General features: G+C 33.4%; 1 protein-coding gene across 8 annotated transcripts in view; it reads left to right on the top strand.

The window, feature by feature from the left end:
• The window catches only part of raskol (Ras GTPase-activating protein raskol), a 258900-nt gene that overhangs the window by 208939 nt on the left and 29414 nt on the right, over window positions 1-20547 (top strand). For 7 of the 8 annotated variants that reach the window (XM_089253805.1, XM_089253807.1, XM_089253811.1 and 4 more), the window contains 7 exons: window positions 2109-2210; window positions 4086-4187; window positions 6941-7026; window positions 15707-15761; window positions 17107-17224; window positions 18842-18907; window positions 20188-20284. In XM_089253805.1, the coding sequence (XP_089109931.1) occupies window positions 2109-2210; window positions 4086-4187; window positions 6941-7026; window positions 15707-15761; window positions 17107-17224; window positions 18842-18907; window positions 20188-20284 (626 nt within the window). The remainder of the gene's footprint in view (window positions 1-2108; window positions 2211-4085; window positions 4188-6940; window positions 7027-15706; window positions 15762-17106; window positions 17225-18841; window positions 18908-20187; window positions 20285-20547) is intronic. The other variant, XM_089253806.1, reaches the window with a different exon arrangement.

Genomic DNA, 20547 nt, shown 5'->3' with positions numbered 1-20547 from the left:
TCATCAGAAAAGTGTGAAATTTTGTGGAGGACTTCATGAAGTGATGGGAATTTGTTTCAGGGGGAAAAATTAGTTGCACATCTCACCACCAGAGGGTGTTTCACTTTGAATACCTGTAGTAAACATGTAAATTTATGTGATGTCACGCAGCAGCTGTTATAAAACCTAAAACATTTGTGGAGATCTTGTTTCTCAATGTTTGCTGCTCACAATGATGATAAGTTTACAAGATAGTGCTTTCTTAGTCAAATTGTTTTACCAAAACAGCAATTCCGCAGGAACTGCTCTAGAGAAATGGCAGACTTGGAAGAGGATTCAAAAAGGTCCAATGAATGTTAAAAACCTTCAGAGTATGATAACGAAATTTGAAACCACAGGATCATTGGCTGTTCGTCCTGGAAGAGGAAGAAAACTAATTTCTATAGACACAGTACAGGAGGTTTTGCTTCAGGTGGAAGAGGATAGAACTTCAAATTCTCGTGGTAGTGTGCTAGTGTCAAGTTCTGTGCTAGTGTCAAGCATGTAGCACAGGCATTAGATAGGCCACATCCAACTCTCCATAAGATCATTCGAATGTCCTCCGATATTATCCATACAAACTTATGGATAAACTTATCCAACACACTTGTGCAACGGTTGCTTCTACGTGATTATGACCAACGCTCCACTCTGGTTCTCACTGCAGTTTCCAGCTCGCATTGAGGTTGATTCAGAATGGCCTTGGAATATCCTCTTAATCCGGTAAGAAGGGAAAAATCACCAAAGCCCCGGTCCAACCAGAGAATTCCCCGTTCACCATAACTCATTGCGACCTATCTCTTAACCACGATTCTATCCAATTCAGCAAGTTGCCCCCAATTCCAATCTCATGTAAACGCTTCAAGAGTTTACCATGTTGGACCCGATCGAATGCCTTCTGGAAATCAAGGTAAACAACGTCTACATTTTTGCTCTTACCCAAAGCCTTCGTCACGTGATCATAGAAGCAAAGGAGGTTAGTTACACATGACTTCCCCTTCCTGAACCCATACTGATTATCCGACAACACATTATTCTCGTCTATCCACTTCACAAACTACCTTTTGATGATAATTTCCAAAATTCTCGAGAGGGAACTCGTCAAACTCACTGGACGATAATTGGACGACGCTTCTCTACTACCCTTCTTAAATATCGGAACATTATTAGCAAGTTTCCAATCCCTTGGGATGAATGCTCTTTTCTCTTGAAGATAAAGGTTACGCATGCTATCCATGAACCATAGAGGGTGTGATGTACAAACACACTTTTTACGAACAAAGGGTATGACGTCATGCAAAACAGAGGACAGCTTCGTGCTAAATTCTTCCCATTGACTTACAACCCTTACTGATTTCAACCGGTCTTTGAAAACTTCCGCTAACCTTCCTCTCTAAACATCAAAGTTATCCTCCGAAAACAAGGAACCAGTCTTTCGTTATCATTATACTAACATATAAGACATAATTTTTTTTGTTAAAAAGTTTGTCTGGAAAACAGTGCATCCTGTATCCAGGGCTGCAACTAGAGGGGAGCAGGCAGGTCTCGTGCCCTGGGCGCTGGACCAGAGGGGGTGCAAATTTTATTCTCAAACCTCTCCTTCAACATTACAAGGGGGCGCCAAAATGTGCACTTGCCCCGGGCGACCAAACATCTAGTTGTGGCCCTGCCTATATCCTGGTACTGAATATTTGATTGAGTGTACACAAATGGCATACTCTACATTCTAATATGCTGGTGGGGTGTCCTCAAAAAATTTTGGAGGCCCAGGGCACAAACATTTTTGGGGACCTTTTTAAACTTGTTATTTTCAAGGTAACAGCTAAACCTAGATTTTGTTCAACTGTCTGGGCTACATGATTTGAAAAGAATATTTTTGCCCCCTCATTAGATATTGAAATGATTTATTATACTCTAAATACTCTATTTTACCAATAAATATTTTAATTCATATTATGCTCTATTTATGAAAATCAAATTGTCACAGAGTAAACAAACAAACATTATAAAATAGTTATAGAAAATTGATTCAGAAAAAAAAAAAAAAAGATAACAATTTAAAGTTGGTTTTACTAATCATTTCTTTGTAGTCTGAAGAAAACCATCCAACCAAATCAAGATAGTGTTCGAAGAAAAGAAAACTCATTAAGAATATGGATTTTAGAGGCTAAAGGAGTTGTTGCCAAGAAAAGGTAAGTTTCATAACTAATGTTCATTAATTAGGGGATTCATTTAGGAAGAAAAAAAGGTTTCAACATCTCGGGTTCACATATCAAATTTATATATTCAATCAATTAAAAATGGTTCTGGTTTCTCATAGTAATCATTTAGAATTTGGAAAAATTATCTAAAAAACTGAGCAAGATAGCAAAAAAAATTTGCATTGGTTCAATTAAAGGCATTAAGCATCTTTTTACAACCACATATAATGAGTTGCAGAGGTACACGTGTACCTTCATTTTGAACAGTTTTAATGATTCTTTTTTCAAGTTAAGACCTGAGATTCACATATATGTACAGTCCTAGTAAAGATATCTACCTAAATATATTAATCAACTTAAAAAGAAAACACTTTGAAAGATCATTTTGACACATACAGTAAGTTTTCATTTTTACTGAGTGCTGATGAGCTTTTAATGGCAGAAAAATATTATAAGTTGTCAGATATAGCCTCAACCACTCAGACCCATGCTGTGCTACTATGGTTTTGTTTTCTAAACATATTGGTACTTTTACCTGCATTTGCTGAAAATCCGTCTGAGTTTTGACTATTTTACCTGACTTAAAGAATTGCAAAAGGGTTTGTTTAAATATTTTTATATTTATGTGTATTTTTGAAAATGTTTGAAAACTGATGCTCTGTTCTGCTCTCAAAATATTTTTGAAGGGTGAATCATTGATGAAATGATGAAAAGTTATTGATTGCTAATTTTTAAAGAAAGAAGATTTAGCTGTTTATTACAAAATCTTTCAATTTATAAATTTTTGTGCAACACATATGGTGTTTGGCCTAATAGCGAACACTCATATTTCATACTTTGCCTAGTCAGGCTATAGAATGCTGGATTTCGTACTTTACAAACTTTACCAGTGACATTAACAAAAATTTAAAGAAAAACTCTGTAAATTTGCATAATGCACATACATATAAATGAATGTCTATATAATATAGGCATAAGTATTGAATTGTAGGAGACTAGAATCTCAAAAATAAATCGCCTATCCATTTTCACAAAAACCAATTTGATATATGCAAAGACACGCTTTTGCAAAAACTTTTTTTTTTGGTAATATTTCTGGATGTAGCTTATTTACTATTACTACACCACACACATGCATCTCCTAAATATTCCTCTGAGGAGTTTCTAACAAATTAGTACATGTCGGAATGTCGCGCGTGTGTATATTGTGCAACTAACTTGAAGTTTGTTTCTGAGGAATGCCTGTTATGTGTTTAGGAAGTACTGCCATCAGTCTTTTAAATTTGGAAGTAAAAACTCGGTAGGTTATTTTTGCTGTTGTATTATGAGTGAATTTTAAATTTTGTGAGCATGATTGTTCACTGTGGGAGACTTTTATAAATGGGAGATCATCTTGCATTCACACCTTGAAGTTGAAAATCCACAAATAACCAACTTCAACACTTCACCACTATGCTGTCAGTGGGATTTGAACATGGATCATTGCAATGTGAGTCTGTGATGATACCCACATGATCGCATGTGGCTTATTTACCAGCAATCCTGGTAGCATGAAAGCATGTTGCACAAAATGTATAAACGAAAGGTAAGAAAATGTTGAATGAATGTTGAGTTCTTGAAATTAAATTAATATGTGCATGTATATACACACACAATTTTTGAGAGCAGAAAGAAGCTAAATAAGTCTTTTTTTTTGTATTTTTGGTAATAGTAACCATAAGAATATACAATATCAAAATGCTATTGGTACATTTGCAAGCATATATTTTTCAATAACATTAAAATTACTAATCTTTTGATATTTCATTATCTTAAATTATATATCTTTTTATACAAATCTGAGTGACACTTGTATTCCTCTTACAGTCGATATTATTGTGAACTATGCTTGGACAAAACTTTATATGCCCGTACATCATCAAAGCAAAAGGGGGACATGTGCTTTTGGGGTGAACATTTTGAATTTAGGTAAAGTATATTTGATTATTTGACCGCAAACTTTTTCACAAAAACATACTCTGCTATAAGTGTGTGCACTGAATTTTGATCACCAAGGTTCAGATTTTTATGACCTAAAGATGAAACGTCGTTGCTGATCATTGCAGAAAAACCTGAAATTCAGCCCTAATGATCGCTATTGTGAAATCATTTTCTAACTTCGGGCTTTGTGACATCCCAATCAAATGTTCTTTAATGCATTTGAAATCCAGACTTGAGTCTTAGAAATATGGCATTAGGGGTCATTCATGTATTATGTCAGCAGATATTTTAGCCATTTTTGACCCCCCTTCTCGTTATCAGCAAAACTCTGTTCCCTCCCTCCCTTTTCCAGCGAAATTTCATCAGCTCTGCCCCCTCTCCTACCACATATTAAGACCAGAGACATATGCAGGAGGGAGCATAGGGGGCTTGCTTCCCCCCCCCTCCCCCCAACATGATCAAAAATTTATTTTTGATACAAAAAAATATTTAAAAAAAAATTAAAATATTGAAAGAAAATATCTTTCATGCTTTTATAGTCAATTTATGTTGATTTCAATGCTATTTGAAAGCTAATAACTCAAAATTTCACTTTAAGAAATTCATTGTGCTTCTTCAAAGGTCCATCCTGAGTGTGTTTGTCCTTTGAGAATATACATAGTGATTCCAACCACCTGTCTGACACTCTGTAGTGAACTTTGCTATGAATGCACAGGAATCATTTTCTACATAATAGCAAACTGAAAAATGAACACACTATATTTTTAGTTTGTGTTTTAAGTTTTGAGCATTAATTAATGGAGTGGTATAGATTGCTGTTGCTAGGTGGTGTGAATTACAGAGCATCGAGCTCTTGTCTTCATCATGGTTTCTCTAAATTCCAGAGATGTTAATCAGTCAGTGTTAAGATAGTTGCTTAAAAACAACCATTTGAGTAATTTGAGGTTATTCCTTCCTATATAGCTATGGATGCAGTTTCATGTAATCATTGCAGATGTGTCTGGTCTTGACTACAGCTCAAGATGAGCTTGCACCACCTATGGTCAATTTTTTAGGGGAATCAGCGTTAGAATTGAAAGATAAAAGTCATTGGTCTATGAGACCATTGAATTTGAGAACCTGCTGGTCTGCAGACATCATGACTGGTCCGCTAAACGAAATCTCTTCTGAATAATAATTAATTTTCACAAATATGTTAGCATTTAGAAGAGTGATATATCACACCAAGGTGGATGCAAAAAGCCATAAAAAATCCACTGCAGATTGGTGATTCTCCCATACTAGATTCTTCCGTGACCAATGTATCACAGTGGGAAGGGGGCCACAAAGTTTTTGCTACTGGTCCCGTGGACCACCACAATTTTTTTCTCCGTGGTCCAATTGTTTAATCAGTGGTCTTGGACCAGCGAACCACAGATGATTTTGAACACTGGGAATAGTAAATAAATGCACACAAAAATATAAAAATTAAAGATATTAAGAATATTTCATATTTTCATAGAAAGTGGTTGATGACATAATTATCATTCAACCCCCCCCCCCCCAAATCATCTAAAGTAAAAAAAATCTGAACCCCTCTCGATGCTGATGTTAGAGTTCTTCAATGACCCCTTATGTTTACCAATTTTGAATATTAAATTATATTATTCTGTTGAATTTATCATGTAATTTTGTTCTAACATTATACAAGACTTAGTGCTTTTCGTTTTTGGAGAGCTATAAGGTGTCCCAATGAGTATGTAGCATCAGAGTTCCATGACAATATATTCAGAAACCCTTCCCTTGTTTCAATTCAAAATGCTCATCTCAATAATCTAAATCTACAAAAATCTGATGTGTATTCATTGTACCTTCCTACATAATCAAGAAATAAGCATGGGGGAAAAACAAACTATAAAACAATATGAAGATTGTTAGAGAAGACTGTTAGGGAGCTAGATTGTGACTGTTAGGGTCTGGGTGTCATATCCCGGTTCAGGCATGTAAAAATGTCTACTAACACTAACAAATTCCTTGGACAGATCTCTTGGGAATATGTGAGGATCACATTTATTAAAAAAAAATTAAGGTTAGTTTTCAATTAAAATATGTTTAAATAATTAAGTGATCAATAAATATGATGCAGGAAGGGAAATTAAAAATTTATTGTACCTGAATACTTTGATGATCCACTAAGTTTTTGGTATTTGTTTGCACATACGTCATGTTTTTTAATGTGAAAGGGCTTCCACCAGTCCCATGACTTCCAGTGAAAAATAATAAATATAGTTGGCTCTCGCTAATCTGGCACATATCAGACCAGAATGTGCCAGATTATTGAAATTTCCATATTACTTGAAGTTAATTGAAAAGCCCATGTAAATAATATAAACTTCTGTGCACACACAATGGAATAATATATTTTCTTCTTCTGTGCTCAAAGAAAACCCACCTAAAAACACCGGATTACTGAATGTGCCAGACTAGCATATGGCCAGATTATTGAAAGTCTACTGTACTTCATAACATAAAAAAAAACTGACAAGCATTTTCTGCCACTAGAGAATTTCAGTTTTACATGCAACAGTGATTGCAATATAGAATATTTAATATCTAATATTTAATTAATCCAAGTGTTTAACAGGTACTCTACAGTACTGTTAGTAAATGAAGACTTATTGCCTGTTTGTTGGATGTTAAGTTTAATTTAAGTATAGCAAATGAGTTTTGAGTTTTTGATTTGTACAATATTTGTTTTGCAGCAGCCTTCCATGCATTGAAAACATTTATATCAATCTGTACAGAGAAGCTGATAAGAAAAAGAGAAGAGACAAGAATGTTTTAATTGGTGAGCATGAAATACATCTGAAAAAAATTATCATATCTTGCTCGATTGTCCTAATCCCAATTTAATCCTCAATTTTTGAGTTTAGTATTTGCCCAACGATGTATATACTCTTGTGATTTGAAATTGCAACACCATGGAAGAATCATAAAAAAATTAAAGATGACACTAATGGATAATAATGATACAAATAAAGCAGTTGCATTACATTTTTTTTTGATATTAAAGACATTTATTCACTATCACTTATACAAAGAAAGGAGAAAAAAAAAATATACACATATATATGCATAACGTGTTACAGACTGAAATAATTTTTTTTTCTTTATACTGAGTTATATATGAGTTGACAAGGGGTAACATTGTTACCCGTACTGACAACATAGAATGAAACTAAAGGTCACTAGTGAAATTAGTATTGTTATGGTAAAAGCACGGGGGAAAAAAAACATGCATGAAAAAATATACGTATCGGCAAATCAAGAAAATACATGCACTGAGTATATAAAAAAAAATAATAAAGGTGGTGGACAGGAATTTATTTGTAAAAGAAAAATAAGCAAATCGCTTCGGTGAAACACAATCAAAATGTATAAGTTTATGTCTGAGTATTAAAATAATTTTCAATATTTGGTATGTTAGCAATGTATTGTTGAAGTCGTTGTTTAAAAGCAGGAAACAGTGTTATATTTTGCAATTCAATAGGTAAAGTGTTGTAAATTTTAGGAGCAATGTAAAAAAAAATGTTTGCAAAAAATATTTTTTCTATGTGAGGGAATCTCAAAGACCATATGAGGTCGTCTCAAGGAAACATTCATTTTGGGTGTGCAAAGGTTTTTGTTTTTGTGTAGAAAGATTATAGCTTTATAGAAGACAAGTTGTCGTAGGTTTAGGATATATTTATTACATAAAGAAATGTCATTTGAAGTAGAGTATCCTAAAAACTTGAGAAATTTGAATTGAATAGTTATAATTGGTAATAAGTTAGTCTTATAATCGAAGCCCCATGTAAGTAGACCATATTGTAACGATGAATGTTTAAAAAAAATTTATAGTTAGAGAGAAAATTATAAACCGCTTTATAGTTTATTGAACGAGTTGCGTGAATGAGTGTCTCCTTGAGATTTAAATTATGTGGATTAGTAAACTTAACCCTGCACACAACCGCATAATGATCTGTAACATCACATTTAAAAATGCCTGATACAATATCCATATGTTTTGGAGAATAACGAACAAATAAATGATCAATGCATGTTGCAGTATTTGCAGTGACTCTAGTAGGTTCATTGTATAGAGAGATCAATCTATTTTCAGAGAGATTGGTTAAATAATCACTGATGTAGGGTTGATCCGATAAAATATCAATATTCAGGTCACCTATTAGTATTAGATTATCAGCAGTAATGTGCCGGATCAGACTCATGAATTCATTATTGAAACACTCGATTGTATAGGCATGCGAACGATAAACTGCCAAAATAGAGAGATTGAACTGATTACTACATAACAATACATATTCGGCAGTTTGCAATAAACGCATTTCAATTTTGTTAAATTTTTTCCATTTCCTATGAAAAGCAAATACACCTCCTGATCTAGATTGATCTCTACAACAATAAGATTTATCAAAGTCTTCAATATTATATACATTAATTTCATTTTCAAATATCCAAATTTCAGATAAAATTAAAATATCTATTTCAATCAAATGTTTGTGAAGAAATGTAAGCAAATAATCAAAATTCATTCTGATGCTTCTAATATTTAAATGTAGTAAATTTAAATTAGTACATGGATGAGCGGGAAAGGTTTAAAAAAAAAAAAATTTTGAAGGTTGTGTAGAGACAATAGAGTTTGATTTGGGTGAACATCAACAGAAAAACATTCTAATTCATTTTCAGTTTGTATCAACATTTTCGAGATCATTGAGTTTTTTTATTCTATATATTTTAGACGCTTCACCTTTACGTAAGAAAATCTTTCCCTCTTTGAACCAGCAAAAACTGAAATTGTGCTCTATTTTAAATTGCTTAACATTATTCAGTAACTTTTTGAGATCAGGAGTCATATGTTCATTTACATAAATTGGAATATCCACCAATCTAGAATTAAAGTTTTTACCTGTGAACTGTTTTGCCTTAGCCAACTTGAGAACTCTATCTCTCAATGATTTTGATTCGAATTGTAACACAATATTTTTCGGGTGATCTTTTCTTGTGGTCGGAACTCTGTGAACAGCACAAACATTGTCCTTGAATTCACACTCAATAATGTTCTCGATTTTCTCCATGACATTTAGCAGATTTTCATTTTCAACTTCAGGCAATCCCGAAATTTCCAAGTTATTGCGCCTAATGTTGAAGATCACAAACTGAATCCGTCAGATTCTGTACTTCTAGTTTGAGCTGTCTATTTTTGAGTTGCAGATCGGAGGTGGTTTTTTTCAGGTCATCTACGGAGTTTTGCAAGTTTAGAATGAGGTCATAGTTGAATTCCAATGACTCTTTGAATTCCTCTAACTTGTCAGAGATGAATGTCTTTAGATCGGCATACTGAGATGTTAATCGATTCAATAAATCTATATAACTCATATTTGAAGATAGATCTGCTTCAGGGGGTGGAATCGAATTCGATGCTGCATCGGCTCTTCTAGTCTTAAAAATGATATTAAAGGCAAAAAAAAATCAGCATTTATAAACCCTTTCTTTAGACTACTACACCACACATGCACCTCATTCATATTTCTCTGTGAAATTTCCAATGAATAGGCACTTACTTGTCAGAATGTGTGTGTGTTGTGAATCTAATGTGAAGTTTGTTTCTGAGGAATAGTTGTCAGGTGTATATCTACCTTTCCAAATTTGGAAGTAGACAACTCAACAGGTTATTTTTTGATTGCTGTGTCATTCGTGAATATTTTAAATGTTGTAGGCCTTAATGCTCTCTGTGGAGAGACGTTTAAATGGGAGATTACTTTGCATTCATGTCTTGAAGTTGGAAAATCACAAAAAGCCAACTTCAGCTGACCACCACTATGCCGTCAGTGGGGTTCGAATCTGGGTTCTTGCAATGCTAGTCCATGATGATGCCTACACAACAGCATAATGGCCTCTCTTGAGACTGAAAGAAAAACCTTCTGTATGGCATGACATGGAAGCAAAGAGAAACTTTGCACATACATCTGGGAAATCTCTTGCCGGACCACATCTATACAACTTCAGAGTTTATTGGTTCAGACTGCTGGATGGCTATTAAATGGAGTACTTACCATACACCATATTCCTGATATACTCAAGAAGCTCTGTGTCTAATGAACATGCAAGTTAGGAAATAAAAAGTATCTTTCATGCTTTTAAATCCATCTGATTGTAAGGCAATTAGAATTTCACAAGTAAAATTTATTTTTTTGTTATTAGTTAACGACCAACAAGAGGGAAAAAAAGGGATTCTCACTGTCCCATTTGCATCCATAAGTGAAATATTCTGCTTCACTACACATAGCTTCTGGAAAATAGTGCTCACTTCAAAAATCATCTGACACAAAAATGATCATCATTGCTGTCTTAATCTTATTTTAAATTGTACTCTTCTAAACAATAATATGTCCCCCTTCCTTCCTTGCTTGGTTTCAGGGAACAATCATGACATTCAAATCTCTACTACATAGCTACCGCTAAACATGCCAAAATCCTGACATTTCAAAATAAATTTACATAAAAAGAATATTGAATCAACTGATTTTAACTTCAACTTATTAACAGAATATTGGTAAATCTGCAGTCAGAAAATTACAGTAAATTTAAACTGATAGGCCACACTTTTCACTTTATCTCTTTTTTTTTTTATTAATTTACTCTGACACAGCTAAATCCTGTGGTTGGCAAGTACTAGAAATTGAGCCTTCAAGAATAAGCAGCCTGTCTAATGAAAATTACTGTATTATTTTTCTGTTAAATTTTCTTTTTCGTGCACAGCAACATCCTTATGATAAATTAATAAAGTAAAAATCAGTTACTTCAATATTTTTTTAATGAAATGTATTTTGAAATGTTGGGACTTTTTTTTGGTATTTTTAGGATTTTTTGGTTTGCTAGATTGTATTTAGTATTGTCTGAATTTTGGTCTGCTGGAATTTCAGCTGTCAATGTTATGTCTTAGACCAGCGGTTCTCAACCATTTTTGACTCACAGAGCCCTTTCCAGTATATAATTTCTTTGGTGGAGCCCCTTTTTAGGCCTATTTTTTATTTATTCATCAAAGTTACTGACTTATTTTTATTATTCAAAAATATTAATTTTTTTCAAATTTACAGGTTTTTTGTTATTTTCCTCGAGCGGCCTTGGAGCCCCTTTGAGTTCACACGGAGCACCGGTTAAGAACCCCTGTCCTAGACCGTTCCTTACTAGTTTTTTTATCTTTAGCCTATTGTTGCCACATAAATAGTTTACATTCAAGGGAATCCTATGCGTAGAAAAATATGTTATTGTTGGTGCAACATAACTCTGATGCGAGCTCAGTCTCTCAATTCCATCAAATACTATCACTTTTAAATTCTAATCATTTACACACTGTACTCTTCTTTTTTGAAAAGGAGAATGTAGTAAGGGCCTTTGCATAATTCTTTCATGGTACTGCAATTTTAAATACAATTCATACATGCATCTGTAAGTCTTTATATAACATTTGGAGACATTTTGGTATACAAACCTATAAACTCTTCTGAATATGGTAAGTGTTTTTATAACTTGCTTTGTTAAAAGCTTTTTGATCATTGTAGAGTAAATACTGGAAGGTAACAGAAAGCTAAGTGCTTTAAACAACTTGAATTTTTATTTTTTTAAACTGCTATTTATTCATTAGAACTTAATTAAAGAATCAATTCTGCATTGCTGATGTCACTTTTTATTCCATTGGCCAAAATTTCTTTTGGGCATTTGGAAATTTGCTGTTTTCTGTTTAGTACTTTGTATAATGTAAAAATAAATTCAACTTTTTGTACGTATTAATCTTGATAGGCTCAAATCTCTTCCTTACTGTATTTGGGCTGAGTCAGGTAATGGAACAAAAAAATCTTTGAACACTCTCGTAGATCAATGAGAACTTAATCATCATCATTTTTTAGTGTCCCAGAAGAGCTTAGGCAAGTTTGCCCATTACTCTGACAAGTAAAAAATCATGAGTTGCAGTTCATGAAAGTGTGAGGAAGCATCCTGTGTGCACGCAAGCTGTGGTCACAGAGTGTTTCCGAGATGGAATTAATGGAAGGGGGTATATTATGTTGTACTCTTGAATACTGATTCTTATGATCAGGACAGATTGAGATATTGACAACGTGATGTGGGCCAAAGTGAGTGAGGAATCTGCTCCTATCCACAATGACCTTATAAATGGGGGGGGGGGCGGCAGCAAAGAAGAGCTCCTGTGAATGTAGCCAAAAACTCAACAAGTTATCAAAAAATAAGAGTTTGAATCAGAGGAGGAAATGACACCATTGATTCAGGTGAAAATTCATCAGGTTGTAAATGCTGGCTGCATTTATTACACATATCACTCAGGATAACTAGATTTTTACCAAAATCTGTTTAGTTGCAGTTGTGTGAATATTTCGCTGAGGTAGCATGACCACAGTGATGATTTGTATAATCAGTCAAATTTTGTGTTTAACAATTTTTTTTCAGATATTATCAGTGGGGATTCCAAGGACAGTTTGGCTTGTCTATAGTCATGTGATGAGTTTCATTGCAGATTATGCTTATACCCTAACAACTGTTTGACATCTCCCTTAATTTAATCATAGCTCCATAATCAGGTTACTGTACTTCTTTTTTCGACTACCCTCCTTCTACTCCAAACACTTCAGCCAATTCTATTGTTCTCATTAGTGACAATGCAAAACTTCAACTTGTGTTTTCCACACATGCAGTTTGTGTGTGTGTGTGCCATCCAGAGCTACAAGAAATATCTTTTATAGGCATTTTTAGTCTATCTATACAATCATATTACAATCATTAATTCATATTACAACATTATATATTACAATCATTATTATATGCAGTATTGAAGCAAGGAGGGGAAAGTTGTTTTCAAATGATAGAATTTTACTGTATGCATTTACACATGCCATACATGTTTTTAGTAGGCCCTGCTGTCAGCAATAAAAAAAAGGTTTAAAAGCTCATGAACGAAAGGATTTAAAGGATATAATCATCTCAGAATTGCCAACTGCTACAGGTTATCTGTAGTTTCTATGGACATCTGCATGCAGCTACAGAGCTACAAGAGATACCCTCAAGATGGAACAATACCCTATGGAAATCTTTTTTTCTTCAGACTTTTTTTGAAAAAATTGCAGTCTTTTGCAGTTTTCTTTTGAGTTTTTTGCTGTATTATACTTGTATTATTAATATTTTTGTAATGACACAGATCCTTACCAAGATTAGCTATATGCTCAACCCTCCCAGAGAAGCTTATTAAAATAATATAGGTGCCTTAGCTATAGTATAACATAGCTGCCAAGTCTCCCGAATTTTAGCTTCATCTCTGGACCTCCCGAAAAGTTCTTAAATCTCCCGAATTTTTAAGAAAATCACAAAAAATCCCTAATTGTTCGTAAACATTCCCTACTTCATTTAAAAAGAATCCCCACTTCTGAAAACAATCCCTAAGGAATTTCTTGTGGGGCAAAACGGCTTTTACCTCTGTTTTTTCCCCTTTCAAAATGACATCACATGTCGTAAATGGGGGAATAGTGGGAAATTCCTTTTTTAAGGAAGTTTGAAAAACCCTCTGATGGGGTAACATGAAAAGTTGTTTGTCTTATCTTGCAGGGAAATAGCTTAGCAGCCAATATTCTTGGATAATTGAAGGTTATAGTGATGCACATGTGGTCAAAACTTCCTCTTTTGTTGAAGTTACGTACATGCAATAACAAAACATGAATACTGATAAGCAAAAAAATATTTAATAATTTTTAAAGATACTTATTTCGATGAATTTCCTTTCATAAAACGTTCCAGAAAAAGGCTGACTTTTTCTTTTTGTACAAGTTGTGTTAAGGACATAAACATCGGCCATGGTAGAAAGACATCATCACCCATGTGAAATCAAAAAAACATGAAGCATCACAAAAAGTCATGTGTTCTTCAAAAATTGATGCTTTTTTTTTCCCTTCATCTTTCGATTTTGGGGTCATTCATGCAGAATGTTCATTCACATCATTTCTGATTGAACACAATTTTTTTTTAGATCACCATTGAAGTTTTGGCCTCCAATTTCACTTTTTTTTTGCGTAGGGATTTTATTCCCAAGGGTTTAACTTCCATATGTGTAAAATCCCTATTCTGTTTGGAAATATCCCTTTTGTATTTATTAGGGTGTGGTTTTAGTATAAAATACGGAGGTCTGCGTGAAAATCACCCTAATTTTAATTTTCAAAAGTTGGCAGCTATGGTATAACTACAAATTTCTATATGCATGTGCCATAAGGAGAGAGTTCAAAAGAATGCAAATGGATCAGTGACCAAATTTATATATCGTTCACCATTAAGATTGTTGCAATGTAACTTTTGGACCGAATCAATAAGAATGCAGTGACAGGCTCACGATCCAGGCAACATCAGAGCATGACAATATAGCAAATAACAAGCATCTAACATCATTACTTCTGAAAAGTATTTAAGAGGAATATGTGAAATCCATCTGCTGAAGTGGCCATGTTTATTTTAGCACTAGTCCCCACATGTGATATGGGTGGTTATGGATCCATGAAATCAAAAACAACTGGCTTCAGATCTGATAAGCAGAGGATTTACATGAGTGTGAGGGCAAATTTTGAAATCTACATTTTTACCACGTTTATCTGCCTTATCTAGTGTCGTCACTAAAGCACAGAAAGTTATTATTCCATTGAAGGAAAACGATGAAAAACAAATGCAGCATGAATCTCATGATGGTTTTGGGATTCATATGCAATGTTCCTTCAATTTTTTTTTAAATTTTACTTGTGTCGATCTGCTTTTTTCTATGTGTGGTAAGGCAAGCTGTCATACATATCAATAGTGTATTTGTAGTTTTGCATGAGCAGGATACATTTTCAACATGCGCTGCCACACTCGCTGAGCTTTTTCTGGAAAGAATATTTTGTAGCAAGAAGTGACATAATAGCTCTGATACGAAAAAATGCATTGGGATGTCCATATATACGATATGCAAGAGCTAATGCAGGGGGCATTGCATTGAATATTTGTGAATTACTGAGGGACTTGGTGACCTTGCGTAGTTGCTTGAAGAAAAAAGGGGACTCATGTGGAACCCCTTAGGCTTTGATGCCTATATGGTACTCTGCCCCCCCCCCCTATGGTAAAGCTCGACATTCATTGCTACTCGGAGACTTCATGCCAATGTTCACATGTCTGTATTCCTTTTCAAATAATCAAAATTATTCTTTCCTTATTTGAAAAAATTCATAGCCTATCTATCTCTTTCCTTTACATTTTATATAAAGAAACATTTTTTCTCTCTCTTTACTATTAAAATTAAACTCCAAAATTTGTCTATTTGATAATCATTTAAGTGAGTGACATTTTTGTTTCTTCGCATGTTGAAGGTGGATTATATTTAAAGTGTTAAAAGACATGGAAGCAAAGATTAAAAATTTTTCCTTATGCTGTGTTTTATGCAGGTACTGTGCACATTCCTGTTTCTAGCATTAATGGACGGCATCTACTTGAAAAATGGTAAGCAAGTATTGCTAAATCTATATATACAAAATTGATTTTCTGCCTGTTCTCTATACAAATCTATAATTTTAGACCGATTGCCACCAAATTTTGCGTATAAACCAAACAAGACCTGACTTGAATGACAGGCTACTTTAGATTCTGCCCGAGATTGGTGAAAAACTGAACAATGATTTTTGGAATGTTTACTTTGGCTACCATGGCTCTCTAACAATGTGTTTCAGACATGTTACTCTTTACCATTGTTTGTCTACTCTTCAATGCTCTCAGTATATAGAGAAAACCTAGACAGCGCAGAGTCTTATTGCTAACTAGTACATACAAATGCATTATTTTTCATCCTATATTTTTAAATCTTTTTGAATCAGTGCTTTCATATCAGGTGATCTAAGTTTATGCTAAAGTTAATGTCTTCATGCTTTCTATGAAATGAACTTCTTTGAATGTAAAGAATAATAATTTCTTTAAATTGAAAAATTTCATAACTGTTTGCAATTTTATTGTTCTGCATTTATATTGTATTTATACTGTTAATATAAAATTCTGAAAATTTACATTGATTGTTGAATTACCTAATTATCACTTTTGATATCTATCTATAAAAAAATTAGTTTTTTGAGTCAATGAACTACTTACCATATGAACTGGAATTGTCAAATTTGATTGTTTGAAGAGTAGGAAACAATCTAAACACAAGCTTCACTTAAGCTATATATCAGATTTTATTATATGTGAAAAGATGCATTTGATTCCTTGAAAGATTATATGAATTATATGATACAACATATATATATGAATTATATGATACAACATATATATATATGAATTATATTTACAAAATATATTGTAAAATCCTCTCTAACACAACCACTTAGCATTTCGTGAAAGCATGTCTGTCTGTAAAAATGACAACCAGGTGGAGGCAGCATTATTATGATAGACATGCAAATAAATATTCACAAAAAATTTTAAACGCATCAAACTTTCAACAATAATGTAGTCATAAAAAAATCAAATAAATTTGACCAGCATGCCCAGACAAGAACTGTTTCACTCTATAAGGATGCCAAAAAAATATTGAGTTTAAATACCAAAAGCTTCAAGGGACCACTCAAAATGGTTTCAAACAAGTAGAAATGAATTATTAGACTGATATATAAGTTTTCTGGTACATCATTGTTGATGTATCTATTGATAAATCAGTCTTTCTAATACATGTACTCTCTCTCCACTATCAAAATAGCCTGTACAGCAGTTTCGTCAACCTATTTTGTATGTTTCTAACATTTTCAATGTTTTCATGTCCAAGTACATGATTTATCTGGGTTTTTTTTTTTTTCAGGTATCCTGTTACTTCAGAAAAAAATGGAACATCAAAAGACATTCCATCAATACGCATAAAGTCTCGTTTTCAGACTGTTGAGATTTTGCCCCTTGTTGCTTATAAGGAGTTGCTTCTAGTGAGTATCAGTAAGATATTGAAATATTTTCAAATGTATGTATAGTGGTTGCTATAGGCACACAGATTTTCATGACTTTTCAATTATTTATTACTCATTGAAAACAAAGTAAACACCTAAAATTGTTCAATGCATAAGAAAAACATGCAAACTGTATATCTCATCTAAATGGCTTGAAAAATTTAAATCTATATCTATTAAGTTGGTCCAATTTCCATCAGATACTTTTAAAAATAAAGCATTATCACAAATGAAATGAAAGTTCATATCATCAAATGAAATAAAAGTTCACCAAATGTGGGTTGTAAATGAGTCTATTATAAATGTGTTTGCTTACATTAATGAGTATATTTTTTTTCATTTTGTATAATACAATGGGGTTGATCTGTTTGTTTTGTTTTATCTATTAAAAAATTTAATAGCTCTGTAGATTTTATTTTCAGATAATTCTCTAAGATAAATATTAGACAAATAGCTCTGTCTAAAATTTGAGAGCTTACTCTGTAGAGCTCTCTATTGGTAGGAATATTAATTTCCACACTCTTCTTTATTCACTGTCACACAAACATGAATGATTATATACCATTGGAAATTTCATGTTTGCATGTGGGAAACTTATTTTGCATCTGTGATATAATATCTGCCATAGTTTCCTTTAGCCAAAAGGTTTTCTCAAGAGTTACTGTTTCTTGAAAGTTTTATGAGAGACGTAGAGAGATAAGGCTTAATGTCAGAAGACCCATAGTTTTCATTTCACGCACTCTCTTATACAAGAGTGTGTAGAGAGAAAATTAGCTTTTTGGACCAAGCTTCAGTAAACCAAAATTCTCTTCAGTGGCAAATCTAGATTTAGCCTATATGCTGATTCTTCAAGTGCATTGATCTGGAGAAAACATGGGACCTGATGCCATTCCTATTCCTACACATGGGTGGAGATACAGAGGGCATGGGGGCATCTCCCCCCCCCCCACAGTATCAAAGGTGGATTCGACTGATCTAATCTATATGTGTATATATGAATTGACATCATCATCATTGTGCCCCCCCCCAGCAATAATTGACCTTGCCCCCCCCCCCAGACTTTCAAATCTATATCTCCGCCTATGCTCCTACAACATCAGAGAAGAGATCACTGTAGCTGTGAAGATATCAGTCCATCATGTCAGATGGATGGCCACACACACCTGTCTATTTATTTGACAAAGGCTCCCTAACTGCTCAGCGGTTCAGAGAGGAGGTTTCAGTCTCAGGGACCCCACTAAAAAGCACACTTATTTTTCATATTTCTTAGAAATTTTAACAGTTCTAAGAAAGACATTTCTAAGTTTCTTTTTTGTTGGAAACAATCTGCAAAATGAGAAGAAGAGGGGGATGAACCCCTCTTTTTTCTGAGTATAACCCTTTCTAGGGGGCCAGGAGGAGGCATGCCGTGGCCCTGTTATTAACCTTGTAAATATTTTAAAAATGTAAAGTCATATTTTTGTAATCAAGTTGAGTTACATTATTACTTTTCTATGGTATCTTGATCATGTTTTGCATATATATTTTTTTCTTTTTTAGGATAAAAAAATACACATTGTGTATAAAAAATAGTTATTTTTCCTTTCTTTTTTGCAGCATCTGAAAACAGATTTTAAAACATTGTGTGAAATGTTAGAGCCAGTGATCAGTGTTCGAGCAAAGGTATGAACAGGGTTTTTTTTTAACTATGCTTATTATATTTTTCTTTTCTCATAAAAAATCTTGACACAAATAATTCAACTTGAACAAGTTTCTTTACACTTAAATTTTATCGAAACATTAATTCTTTTTCAAATATTCATAGAAAATTACAATGCTATAGGTAAAATTTCTTATTTAATTTGATCCTCAGGCCCAGTGTTGCTACTGTTCTTTTCTTTCAGACAAAAGTGGAAAATTGGTTCAAAGACTATATTTTATGGAGACAGAAATGGGTAATTGGGGTGACCAAAGTGGAATATTATAAGCCGATCATTCCCAATTCTTTTCAATAGTCCTGAATCAACACCAGTTGGTGGCCAAAAAAGAGCTAAACTTACAGCTATTAACTAAACTTTCATTTGCCATATTCATTTGAAAGTGGTTTGATAAAGTCACCTAACTGTTTGGAAAAAAATTTGCCTTAATGTTTTCTGCATCTTTGAAAATGTTAATACAGTGAAAAGAATGCCTCGGCTTACAGATTTTTTGGCCAAAGATTTTTTTATGTTGTTTTTGCCTCAGCTAATGAATACAGATTTGGATAATGGAGGTATGCACTAACATAAATCAGCTACGTCACAACCTACATTGCCAGTCAAAATGAATTCAATGAGTGACTGCCACTCAAGCCAGATTAATTTATTTCCATCTCCAAATTGCTTTGTAGCTGCATTTCTCTTTCAGAAAGATTATGAGCCATTTCATGTAAAATTAAAGATTAGGCGAAGAGAAAATCATTATATAGAAAAATAAAGTAAAGCTTCTGACTTGAATGTGGTTTCAGTAAATACAGTAAGACTTTTAGTACCAAACTGAATAGTCTGACCATTCTAAGAACTTATCTTTTCCATCTGCATGTGCGTGAGAGAGAATTGAGCTGACTGTATCACATAGCACACCACTTCCAGAGGAATACACAGGATTGACCTTTGGAGAGGATCAAAAGTTTTCCTTCTGAGAAATTTTACCCTCGACCCCCCCCCCCCAAATGATGGGCCTGCTTTTAAGAAAAATTTTTCATCTTTCATATCAGCTGTTGTGTTCAAGTGTATTAAAAGAATAGTGCTGAAAGTTCCCTAAAAATTTCTCTCTCCTAAAAGTTCCCCTAGTTTTTTCCTAATTTTCTCTGGTACAGACAGAGGGCAACTACCCAGAAGTTTAGCACCGCAGTCACAAAAATAAAACTGTTTAATAAATGACACTGATGTGTTTTTAAACTCTTATTGGGTCTATATTTTTAGGAGGATATTGCAACTACATTAATCAACATCATGCAGAAAGAGAATATTGCAAAAACTTTTCTAGCTGAACTTGTCATGTCTGACATAGAAAAAATTGGTTAGTATTTTTTATGATAGTATCATCTTTCTTAATTCCTTTTTAATTTTTTTTAATGTTATGTAATTTTAATTTGTAAGTTTTTACTTTAGTTTGACTGTCTATAGATATTTAAACTTTATATAATATATATATGAAATGAAATGTGTGTGTAACTCACTCTGTGTATCTTCAATTTTTGAAAAATTTTACATTCATACTAAACAAGAAATGACTTAAATGATAGGCTCTTTCAGACTTTTGAAATGTTTAAATATGTCGAA

The sequence above is a fragment of the Pholcus phalangioides genome, unplaced genomic scaffold, assembly GCF_987345545.1.
Source record: "Pholcus phalangioides strain wild (caught in Gottingen) unplaced genomic scaffold, Ppha-v1.0 ptg000039l_1, whole genome shotgun sequence".
NCBI lineage: Eukaryota > Metazoa > Arthropoda > Arachnida > Araneae > Pholcidae > Pholcus > Pholcus phalangioides.
The sequence above is the reverse complement of the archived record's forward strand: the minus strand, read 5'-3'. Positions and strand labels throughout refer to the sequence as shown.